At 36.0% G+C, this 12,900-nt stretch overlaps 1 protein-coding gene across 30 annotated transcripts in view; it reads right to left on the reverse strand.

The window, feature by feature from the left end:
* Positions 1 to 12,900, reverse strand: part of GOLGB1 (golgin B1) — an 85,416-nt gene that overhangs the window by 46,809 nt on the left and 25,707 nt on the right. For 11 of the 30 annotated variants that reach the window (XR_010155312.1, XR_010155311.1, XR_010155313.1 and 8 more), the window contains exons 6-10: positions 11,007 to 11,123; positions 8,390 to 8,512; positions 7,134 to 7,247; positions 5,483 to 5,885; positions 3,617 to 3,732 (exon numbers count right to left, since the gene is read on the reverse strand). Coding sequence is in view for 26 of the 30 variants with exons in the window: in XM_054682199.2 (XP_054538174.1) it covers positions 3,617 to 3,732; positions 5,483 to 5,885; positions 7,134 to 7,247; positions 8,390 to 8,512; positions 11,007 to 11,123 (873 nt within the window). In the remaining 4 variants the exon portion in view is untranslated. The remainder of the gene's footprint in view (positions 1 to 3,616; positions 3,733 to 5,482; positions 5,886 to 7,133; positions 7,248 to 8,389; positions 8,513 to 11,006; positions 11,124 to 12,900) is intronic. The other 19 variants (XM_054682204.2, XM_063806155.1, XM_063806157.1 and 16 more) reach the window with 4 other exon arrangements.

Raw genomic sequence — 12,900 nt, forward strand, 5'->3', positions numbered from 1 at the left:
AACCACATAGCCTAGAAATATCAAAAAAAATTAAGAGAAAGTTTATTTTAAAAATTAAGAAAAAATTAAGAAATATCAAAAAAACTAAGAGAAAAATTCCTCTACAAGATTGAGGATGATCTGATAGAGGAAATTCCTTAAAAACCTAAAACTAGTATCACAGCCAATGGTAAATTATGGAACACTTTCCTCTTAGATTAGAAATAATGCAAGAAAGTCCAGTCTCACCACTTCTATTAAACAGTGTACTGGAGGCATAAAAATTAGAAAGAAGTAAAATTTGTCTTTATTTTCAGATGACATGATTGCTTACATAGAAAATCCTAGAGAATCTACAAAAAGAGACTAAAACCAATAAAATTAATTTGTTTATCAAGGTCATAGAATATAAGCTTAATAAAATTCAGTTGTATACTTACATATTAGCATACATTGGAAAATGAAATAAAAATAATTCCATCTATAATAGTATCAAAAATATTAACTACTTCAGAATAAATGTTATAATGTGCATAATTTCTCCAATGAAAACTACAAAACACTGCTGAAAGAAATTAAAGATCTAAATAAATGGAGATATATACTATATTCATAGATTTAAAAGTACAGTAGTGTTGTCAATTCTTAAACTGATCAATAGACTCCACACAATACCAATTCAAAATCTCATCTGTCTTTTTTTAAAAAGTAGAATTTGAGAAGCTGATTGTATAATTTATGTGGAAAGGACCTGGAATAGTCAAAGCAATCTTGAAAAGAAGAACAAAGTTGGAGGACTTATACTATTAATACTTGACTTCAAGACTAACAACAAACTACAATAATGAAGACCGTGATACTGGCATAGGGACTGACAAATAGATCAATATAACAGAACAGAAAATTCAGAAATAGATGTATTAGTCTTTGATTTGCAACAAAGGTACCAAAAGAATCCAATGAGGAAAGTAAAGTCTCCTTACGAAATGGTGCTGAAACAACGAAATATCCGTACAGGAAAAAACAAAACAACTTGACCTTCACCTTACAACACACACAAAAATTCATTTGAGATTCAGAGACTTCAAATGAAAACTAAAACCATAAAGCTTGTGGAAGAAAGCATTAAGAGAATATCTTCATAAACTGGGGCTAAGCAAAGGTTTCACAGACAGGACACAGAAAAAAAAAACAATAAAAAATGATAAATAATTAAGTTCATCAAAATTTAAAAGTGTGTGCTAATGAAAAGATATCATAATGAAAATGAATAGGCAAGCCACAAAGCCACAGCATGGGAGAAAATATTCACCAAACATATATGATAATAGATTGGCATTCAGAATATATAAAGAATTCCTACTTGATAATAAAAAGACAAAGAACTCAATTTTAAGAATGGGGAAATGATGTGAACAGACACTTCACCAACAGAAGGTGTACATATGGCTAAGAATCTCAAGAAAAAAAGTTCAACATAATTTGTCATCAGGGAAATGCAAATTTAAACCACAATGAAATACCACTACATACCCATTAGAATGGCTAAAATGTTTTAAAACTGACACCACCAAATCTTGGAGAAGATGTGGAACAAATGGAACTCTCATATATTTTAGGTGGAAGTATAAAATAGTACAACCACAGCCAGGTGCGGTGGCTCATGCCTGTAATCCCAGCACTTTGGGAGGCCGAGGTGGGCGGATCACGAGGTCAGGAGTTTGAGACCAGCCTGGCCAACATGGTGAAACCCTGTCTCTACTAAAAATACAAAAATTAGCCGGGCGTGGTGGTGGGTACCTGTAATCCCAGCTACTTGGGAGGCTGAGGCAGGAGAATTGCCTGAACCCGGGAGGTCGAGGTTGCAGTGAGCCGAGATTGCACCACTGTTCTCCAGCATGGGCGACAGACCAAGACTCTGTCTTGGAAAAAAAAAATAGTACAACCACTTTGGGAAAAGACCTGGCAGTTCCTTATAAAGCTAAATACATAGGTACTCTATGACCCAGCAAAGCAATTCCTCAACTAGTATTTACTGAAGATAAATGAAAACATACGTCCACATAACTATTTGTATGAGAATGTTCATAGCAGTTTGATTCATAATAGCCAAAGCATGAAAAAGCCCAGGTGTCCATCAATAGGCAAATGCAGTACAATCATGCAAAAGGAAAATTCAGCATGTTCATAAAATAAAATACTTCTCAGCAATATTAAAGATTAAATTATAATACATGCACAATATGGATGAATCTCCAAATATGCTGAGTAAAAGCTTTACACATAAGAGGACCTATTGTATGGTTAAATGTATATGATGCTGTAAAACAGGCAAAATTAATCTATGGTGAAAAATCAGTAGTTGTCTTTGGAGGGGAAGGGTGAGGATGACTGTAAAGGGGTATAGGGATACTTTGTGAGGTGATGGTAATGTGATATATCTTGAATAGGGGTTTGGGTAACACAGGTGTATGCATTTGACAAAACTCAAGGAATGGTATACTTCAGATCTGTGCATTTAAAAGGTTTGTAAATCTTACCTCAAAAGAAAAAGAACAATTATAAATAAATATTAAAATATAGTCAATGATATGAATGCTGACAAATTTAGAGAGAAATGTACTGATGTCCACAACTTACAGTGAAATGTATTATAAATTTAAGATGAACTGATGGATGGGCAGAGGGATGAATAAATAGATAGACATTTGATAAAGCAAACGTGGTAAAATGTTAATGATAGAATTCAGATGGTGGGTATACAGATGTTCGCTACAAAACTCTTTCAACTTATTTGAATGGTTGGAAAATGTCTTAACAAAACATTGGAGGAAAAAGTCGAGAATGGGAGAACAGAAGAGACTGGAAAGCCTAGATGCTAGAAACCAAGAGGCAAAAATTTTTATCAGTGGACAGCACAGCCCAGGAACGACAGGACTCTGCTGACCAATATGTTTGTGAGTTTGGAAGGGTATAATCTTACAATGGAGATGACTGAATCTAGTTATCTCAACTTGACATTAGTCAATTAAGAACATCAAACTAACTGCCTTCATTCTGATATTCAGGCTCAATCAGCCTGAATCAGCCTTCGATGATTATAATCTAGCTCTCTACAGAGATTTTTGTAGATGAAAGAAAGAATATACTGGCCAATAAGAAGCTACTTGGCCATTATATATTTTTTTACTGTTAATTAATTAATGGGAAAAATATAATTTCCATAGTAGACTTTTAAGTTTGATTAGACTGACTCGTGTTCACTAAACCTGATCAAATCTTAGTTTACAAAAAAAAAAAAAAAAAAAAAAAAAGACTTCCAAACTGGGAAAATTAACTACAGAAGCAAAAGTAATGATTCATCTCCGATACAAATTGTTAAGACCTTAGAATCAGAAAGGCTTCTGAGACCATGGTATTTGTTATCTATTATTTTCTCATTCTTTATTGTTGAAACACTGCATTAATGCCTTTCATGATTCCTTTCAAATAGAATTGTCCTCAAAAAAGTAATTTTTCAGGCAGAAAAAACAGAAGGTTTATATAGCTCTCTGGAATAAATCCTCATTAGAGCACCGAAGTACAGATACAGCAAAGACAAACAGTTAATATTCATAAGAAGTTCACATTTAATTACCTGTGTGCCCTCATTATAAACATCTGGGAAAGAAGTCTGAGATGCTGTTTCATGTTGTTGCAAGGGCAGTCTATTTAGAAATTGGCTAATTTCTTTGGATTTTTGCTGGAGCTGATCTAAGGAAAAGAAAAAAAATAAATGTAATATTTGCTTCAAGTCTGAAATGTAGTTATTATTATCTTCTAAAGATACACTGTATGCTGTTTACTAGTTTAGTTACCTTAGTTAAAATTATGATGCCAATGACAACATTATTATTAGCTAAATGTTAAATGTTCTCAAGAACCAAAGGACACCTCAGTAAATCACTTCCTTCAAAAGTAAAATAAAATAGGCCTAGGCACTTTTTTTTTTTTTTTTTTTTTGATACGGAGTCTCCCTCTGTTGCCTAAGCTGGAGTGCAGTGGTGCGATCTCGGCTCACTGTAACCTCTGACTCATGGGTTCAAGGATTCTCTTGCCTCGGCCTTCCAAGTAGCCAGGATTACAGGCATGCGTCACCATGCCTGGCTAATTTTTTTTTGTTTTTTTTTGTATCTTTAGTAGAGATGGGGTTTCACCATGTTGGCCAGGCTGGTCTCGAACTCCTGACCTCAGGTAATCCCCCCCACCTTGACCTCCCCAAAGTGCTGGAATAGCAGGCGTGGGGAGGCCTAGCCCTAGGCATTCATTTTCCCTTTCCCCCTTGAAAATGGCTTTAGGGTTTTTGTTTTCTTCACTCTCGACTTAGGTATTATGGATCCCACCAAGATTCCACCACATGGTTTTAAACATCAACATGCTTAAGAGAACAGCTTGCTCATGTAACACCCTGGTCTTGTGTGATGCCCTTCAAAACTGTCTGGCTAGGGCACAATGGCTCACGCCTGTAATCCCAGCACTTTGGGAGGCCGAGGCGGGCAGATCACCTGAGTTAAGGAGTTCGAGACCAGCCTGACCAACATGGAGAAGCCCCGTCTCTACTAAAAATACAAAATTAGCCAGGTATGGTGGCGCATGCCTGTAATCCAAGCTACTTGGGAGGCTGAGGCAGGAGAATCACTTGAACCCAGGAGGCAGAGGTTGCAGTGAGCCGAGATCATGCCATTGCACTCCATCCTGGGCAACAAGAGTGAAACTCTGTCACAAAAAAAAAACAAAAAACAAAACTGTCTGGCTAACATTCAGTTATTCAATACAAATTTTCAACTTAATTCTTTCTGAAATCTTTCCTTTATGTCTATGTCAATATATTAGTAAAGGTTATAATTTGGGGAAGAGGATTGGTGAGATGGAGTATTGGTGTTGAGGAAGTTTCACTTTTTAATTTATAAAGTTCTAAAATATTCAATTTTTTATAGGCACATATTACTTTTATAATAACACATTTTTAAAAAGTTTCCTTTATACCTTCATAAAGGATAGATTTTCACCTGTAAGACAAGAAATCAGGTGAAAAGAGATTTTCACCTATAAGAAAAGCACTGAGATCCATCCTTCTTTAGATTTATGGATAACTCCATGCAATTTAGTCTCCTAACCTATGCACCTAGATCTGGCCTGAGTTTTCCAAAAACTAATTCAAATCCTACTCGTTTCAGTCATTGAATCCTTCAGATCAGTCATATTTAACATAGCATTCTATTTAATATCTGGAACATCACTATCACATTTTTAGTATTGTAATGATAATTATAATATTAAGAAAGATTATAGCCAGTCAGAGGCAAGAAAAATGCATCAAGAAGTTCAGAAGAGCTGTTTTTCTCAGTCCTTCTATTGGTTCAATTGGTTTGAGTAAAGATTTCATTAACAGATCCCTGAAAATATGAAATACAAGCCATTCAGGTGGTAGAGATGTGGACTTCAAAAGCAATCAGCTACTGACCTTCCAGTTGCTGAATGGTCTGGGCTGACTGAACTGCCTGTTCATTCTTATCTTGGAGAAGCTTTGAATTTTGATCCTTTAGAGCATCACAGGCAGACTGCAGCTCTTGTCCAGTTTTTTGAAGACTCAAAATATGAGAGGTCTTCTCTTCCATTTCTGCTTTGTGCTTCTGCTCCAAAGCACTATACCGAGACTCTAGTTCAGCCTGGGCTTGGCCTGCTTGCTCAAACTGTTCTAAAAGATGACGCATTTCTTCCTGCAGATTATGGAAGGATAATCTTCTCTCTGCCACTTCAAGTTCCATCTTTTCCAGTAGAATCTTGGACTCCTCTCTTTCTGTTTCCACAGTGTTCCTCAAAGTATTATGCTCAGCTTCCATCTGCTGTAACTGCTGAGAGAGAATCTAAGAAAAAAGACAAAGTCTCATGAGCCATAAATACATTATTTCATTTCAACAAGCATTGTAAAGTGCTTTTTCTTGTAGGATGGAAAAAAATGGGAACATGTTTCTATGCTAGAGAGAAAGCCCTTCTCAAGAAGGAGAGTTGAAAATTAAGAAGAGAGGAGATGGCTGACTCCCCAGCAGCACACAGGCACCCAGAAAAACAAACAGAGAATGTGGACTATAGCACCAATTCTGCATTATGATGAGACTACTTGGATGTGACAGGATAGGAACACAAGGAATCCAAGGGGTAGAAAAAAGGTAGTTCAAATTGTCAAGCATGGGTCTATATAGGACACAGAAAGGAGCAAGGGTAAGGAAGAATTAACATACTAGAGAAGCAAAGTGGAATTCAATGGAATTCAATGAGAATGAAGATCAGGACAATATAAGAAAGAAAATGGCAGGATGGATTATAGTCAGATCAGCATTACTGATTACCTTCATATTCAAGGGAATATTGCAGAACGAGATCATTTCAATCTAACAGAAGGTCAATTTACAAAAACAAGAAAAGATGGGCTGTACATAAAGCACAAAAACCATTCAAGACAGAGAAAAGTAACTGATGAAAAAGAAACTCACAAAAGGATAATACAGGTCAAGTATCCCTTATTCTAAATGCTTGGGACCAGAAGTATTTTAGTTTTCCATTTTTTTCAGATTGTGGAATATCTTGGATATCTTGGGATGGGACGCAAGTCTAAACATGAAATTCATTTGTTTCATATACATCGTATACACATAGCCTAAAGATAATTTTATACAGTATTTTAAATGATTTTGTGCATATTTGCCTTTGATCTGTTACCCTGTTCCACAAGGTCAGTTGTGGCATTTTCCACTTGTGGTGTCATGTTGGTGCTCAGAAAGTTTCAGATTTTGCAGCATTTTGGATTTTCAGATTAGGCGTACTCAATCTGTATGACATTCTAGATAAACTAGGACCCTAGATCTAAAATGGCAAAGGGAAAGAGCAACAATAAAGAAGTGCAATGTATGCTCCATGAGGGAAAGAACTGTATTTAGTTTTGCTCATAATTGTACTGCATCCCCACCACTTAAGTACGAGGTATTTGTTGAAAGAATGAATAAATGGCATCAATTCTCTGAAGACTTTAAATAGGCTTTTATATCTACTGCCTGGCAAACGAAAGTGGAAATGAATACCCTCCAAGGCAGGAAGTAAAGATTAAAAGGCAGTACCTGGTTTCTCTGCTCAGCAGCAGTCAGCTCCTGTTGCAGCAAGTCAACGACCTGAGCACGGCCCACCAAGGATTCTTCGTGTTCCTCAAGCTTCCTTTGCAGCACCCTCAATTTCTGAGAAGAAAACATTTTAGACATAATATGCTAACAAATGAGTGCTTGTATTTGCTTATCTTTCAAAATGTCATGTAGATTTGTGTACTTAAATTTTGGGGTGTTGAAAATGACAGTTTAAAGAGTGGGAGACCAGCATGCCATGCTCCCCATCCAGCAGCAACGAAGACTCTCCAAAATGTCTTCTCCAGAGCACCAACAACAACCAGACCCAGACACAAGCAAGTCCCTGAATTAGGGAGCCTCTTTAAAAATTAGAAAAAACAATAACACATATCTGCCTTCAAAATCATACAGTTAATAACCTGTACCTAGATAGCATAGGTACATGTACATCTTACCCACCCAAGAGAACATTCTCTGCAGGCAAGAATCATTTCTCTTCTCCTAGTTTCATGCACTGGGCAGGCACTTGAAAAACACTTGTTGAATAAATAAAGCAATGATACACATATACAATTAGTATTCTACTTAATAATATGTTGTATTCTAAAACTTTATTTAGTGGTGCATTCTGAAAGATTGCTTAGAACTTAAAAGTTTCCGTTCTAATTAATTCTAATTAATTTTCAATCTAATTAAACAGATCAAACATAAAGTATCACTGAAGTGCCTTTCAGTACCACACTGCACTACACACTAAGTGAAATAAAATACTTTGAGTTAGTAGATGGTGAACTCAAATACAATGAAACCAATTTTCCAAATCTACTCAAATTTTTTTAAAAAAGAATTACTGATCTAATAAAAGACTTCATGTCTTCAAAATCATTCTTTTTCTTCTCTAATTTTTTAAATATTTAAAACTGACTTCATTGATTTGAAGCTTTGGGTTAGGTGTGTAATGCACAAAGGTAGCTATAATCAGAAAACTGAAGAGAAACCAATTTTTGACTACCACATAAATTCACCAACTAAACTCAGCTTTTGAGCACCAAGAACCTGATTAGAGGGGTAAAAGGCAAGAAAAGGATAAGAAAAAATAAATAATTTTTATGCAACAGAAGACAAGGACACAAAAGAGGCCAATAAGGAAAACACTAACACCAAGTGAAGAGCAGTGGGTAAGGGTAGGAAATTGGCTGTGATGGATTAAATATTAACCAAAATGACAGTCATTCTACCGAGTTTTAGCAACACACCTGTTGCATCTCTGTTTCCACATCTGCCTGGGTTACTAACTGAAGAAGCTCATCTTCATGAAGACGAACTTGTGTTTCAAAGCGGGCATCTTTCTCTCGGACCACCTGCTGCATGGAACTCAACTGAAGACACATACCAGAGAAACTATGCAAGTTACACTCCCCGAATATTGCACAAATAAAACTCACAGACTACTTTCCAAGACAGACACTGAGACTTGATAGTAGCTTTTTAAAGTGAAATTTTGATAGTCAAGGATGAGGATGTTGGAAGAGAGATAGGCTGGACAGTAACTATGAAATGCGAGAGAAAGCCTATTTTCAAATTCAGAAGTTAGCCTAAACATAAATTTTGATCAAAAATCATATGTTCATGGTTACTAGAAATGTTTTAAATATACAAGAAGTGTATTTTTTAAAGTTCTAAAAAGATTAAGATATTAAACACATAAGGTGAAGTTAAGTTAGATTTCTATTAAACCCTGGACACTTCTTGCTCATGGCTGAAAAGCTTTCAGTAAAATTCTCATGCCCTATAAATGAAAATTCAAACTAACATATCATTTATTCAAGATTCTCTACAACTGGAAATACCAATCTATCTTTCTAGTCTTATTTTCAAAGAATTGCTTCTACCAAAGAACCTCATGTGCTTCTAAATCCACACCACCTCCCCAGACAGCTGTTTTCAGCTGTCATTACTTGCAGCCTTCTTGATCATGCTCATTTTTAACTGGCTCTGAACAGAATGAAATGGAAATAAATGGACTGATGGTGAGCTGCTCAGTATCAGTGCTTCCGTCTTGTTTTTAGGTTGTGAGTGTGTGCATCTGCTTATTCATCTCCTTAAGATCTATGGTGGAGCATGCTGCTTAGCTGTTAGCTTGCCCATTTTGCATTGGTCCTTTACTGCTGATATCTCAGTTTGTGACACCTTGAATCAAACTTTGGCTCTCTTTTTTGGTAGGAGAAAAAAAAATCCTCAGAATGTTTTTATTATCTGAATTGTGACCTCACTAGGAATTTGGACTCTTGTGTTTCAAGTGTGTAGGCACTGGAGTCTTTCATTAGCCAAACATCTCTAACTCCTTTCCCATAAATGTTCCATATTCTTTTCCTTCTCTGCAGTTTTGCTCACACCGTTCCCCATCACTGAAATATCTCCCCCAGCTTGTCTGGAATATTATCTATATATCATGGTTTTGCCTAAATCCCAACTTTTCCGTGTAATTTTCCTTAACTGTCATACTCACAGTAACCTCTTTCGCCTCCCAAAATATTTTGTTTGTATTGCTGCTTGCTTTGGCACTTATTCGGAAAGCCTTAAATTACGATGAATCTCTTAACACATGTACGTATCTTGGCTTTCCATATTTTAGCAACACATAGGTTAAAAACCATATTTTGTATTTCTTCATCCTGCACTGTATATAGTGCTTATACATAAAAAGGACACAATAAAAAATAAATAAAAATTTTAAAAAGGACACAATAAAAGCTAATAGGTAAAACCAAGAATTTCAGGATATACAATTTTAACTGTATACATAGCAGTAGGCCAACCACAGAGAGAAGGCACTACTAATACTACAAATTATTAATAAAGTAAACACCTAATGGATAATTAGCTATGTACAAAGGTACTTCAGGGAAAAAAATCTTTCATGATTCATAAGCATTCCCCCACCGCTGCCCCCCACCCCCCCAAAAAAATTACAGTGCCTGTAATCCCAGCACTTTGGGAGGCCGAGGTGTGAGGATCACTTGAACTCAGGAGTGCAAGGCCTGCCTGGGCAACATATTGAGAACCTGTCTCTTCAAAAAATGTAAAAAATTTAGCCAGATGCGGTGGCACATGCCTGTAGTCCCAGCTACTTGGGAGGCTGAGGTGAGTGAGAGGATGGCTTGAGCCCAGGAGATTGAGGCTGCAGTGAGCTATGATTGTACCACTTGTACTCCAGCTTGGGCAACAGAGTGAGACCCAATTTCAAAAATAAATATGTGGGAGTGCGTGGCCAACCAAGAAACCTAGAAAAATAGAAAAAGTTGAGGATGCCAATCCAAATGGTCTGGTCTTGACAGATGAAAAAAATGGGAAGAAGAATGTCACATACTGGTGCCATTTAACATAAAATCACATGACCTACACCACTTTCCCATTACAGGCTCACTAAGTAATCTAACTATAATTTATTTCCTATTAAGATAGATATTATTTTGGGAAAGAATGAACCTAATTATTTTTATTTCTTTTGGTTTACTTATTGGTCTCTTTTGAACTCAGCATGAGTCCATTCCTAAAAGACTGAATCTCTGTCTGCTATTAAAATTAAGTTTCTGGACATGCAGAACTAAGAAACAGTCATCAATTAGGCTATAGAAAATTCATCAAGGTAAATAACACATTGTGAGGTTTTCTGGTGTTCCCTAATGACACACTTACCTACCACACATCTCCTAATCTCTTCTACTACATATCCTTCTAATTTCTAGTGCAACACCCATGCTACTATACTTTTATCTACTAGGATTTTTTAAAGTGACTCACTGAATTGACTTGTGCATAATAACCCACTGGACTTCATGGCTCTTTATCCTAATTTTGTGAGGTCCCTACCTGTGCAGCTTGTTCTGCCTGTGTCTGGCTGAGCTGGGCTTGTAAAGTGCTAATGAATTCTTCCTTCTCCTGGAGCTGTTGCTTCATCATTACAAATTCTTCCATCTCTGTAGAACTCTTATCAAACCGAAGACATAGAAGGAAAAAAAAATTATTTAAGCAAAAGAATGAGCATTATTAATTCTTTGACCTCCCTTTCTTGCTTAACCTAAATGCCTACCATATTTCCTTCTAGTTTCCATTGAACCCAAAAGGAAATTGCATGCATTATCAAAATTTTATTTGTCAGAAGAAGACAGAAGCAGTAGTGGCAATTTTTCAATTTCTCTGACTCCTCACATAGAGACAGCACAAGATAGTAAAACCAAAAAAACCACAGATAACATTTACAGTAAAATTAGGCAGACCGTCCTAAAAACCCTAAAATATAAGCTAATAAGGACAAACCACCAAAACCCACAAGAACTACATTGTATTAGAGTCTTACATTGTGTAAGAAAAAGAAGGCAGCAAAAGAGTGAAATCTGATGGGTCTGAGAAAGGGACAGCCCTAAACAGCCAATGTATTTATTTGCTGGAATGAACAGCTGGCCAATTTTAGAATAGTGGCAGGGCTTTGCCATTCTTTAATACTAGGTAAATGCAAGGGGTGCACAGTAAGGTAAGAAGGACTAAAAGGGCTAGAGCAATCTAGGCCCCCTGAACTCTCACAACTGACTCATCATGGCTCCCTTCTGAGACATGAACCTGTACTAAGAAGAAACTGCGAGGAGTGAAATAAAAATTATGCAGAAAAGGAATTAAAGAGACAGAAGAAAGAGGTCTACAAACATATTGTATAATTCAGTATCAACTAGCCACATGTGGATATAGAGGGCTTAAAATGGGTCTGATAGAAAAGAAGTATTTTTAATTTTTAACATTATTTAATTTTAATTTGAAAACTGAAATATAGATTATTTTTCCATTAAGTACAACTTTGTTTTGGCATGACTATATTTCATCTTATCTGTTGCATCATGTAAGTTACTGTTGAGGTGCTGCACAAGCAACAAGTGTATATGCAGTTGGTATCAATGGGTTGATTCAGTTTAACATTTTTCTGGTTATTCCCTATATAACACTGTAATATGTTTATTTGTATACTTAATGCAGACAGCATTAGTAACAGTTGATACCAATTTAATCATAACTAATAATTAAATTGCAATATAAACATTTATTATAATTGAATTATTTTCCAAGTTCAAAAATAAATATAGACACATTTCAAAATTTAAAATGAAGGCCTTCTATTGTTGTATAGTTGGTTCCTTTTCACTTCTAAGTAGTATTCCAGTGTGTGGATATACCACAGTTTAAATATTTCCCTATTGATGGGCATGTGAGTTGTTTCCAGTCTTTAATTATTACAAATAAACCTATTACTATTGGACAGTGCTGGCATAAACCAAGTGAAGGGCAGAAGGAAGAAAGCCAGGAAATCTCAGAAATCCAGCTCCCATATCTTTGAACACAAAACAAAAACAATAGAAAAAGGAAGTCTGTTAAGAAAAGCTTTCCTGAATCAAGCCTCCTTCCAAATAGAGGTTTAGGAGAATAAATTTGACACAAAAATAAGGAACAGAAAAGGATGAAGGTCATATCCCATTTAAGTTACTATTAAAAAAACAGAGTAGCCCCCACTAGCAAAAGGATCCTCACCAGATGCAGCCTCTCACCCTTGGTCTTCTCAGCCTCCATAACTTCTTATGAATTACCCAGTTTCAGGTATTCTGTTACACGCAAGAGAAAACGGACTAAAAAGGAAAATTGGTATTGACAAGTGGGGTCATCGTTGATAATGATTATTTGAAAATGTGGAAGCAGTTTTGGAACTGGGTAATGGGCAGAG

This window comes from Pan troglodytes, chromosome 2 (assembly GCF_028858775.2).
Source record: "Pan troglodytes isolate AG18354 chromosome 2, NHGRI_mPanTro3-v2.0_pri, whole genome shotgun sequence".
Lineage (NCBI taxonomy): Eukaryota > Metazoa > Chordata > Mammalia > Primates > Hominidae > Pan > Pan troglodytes.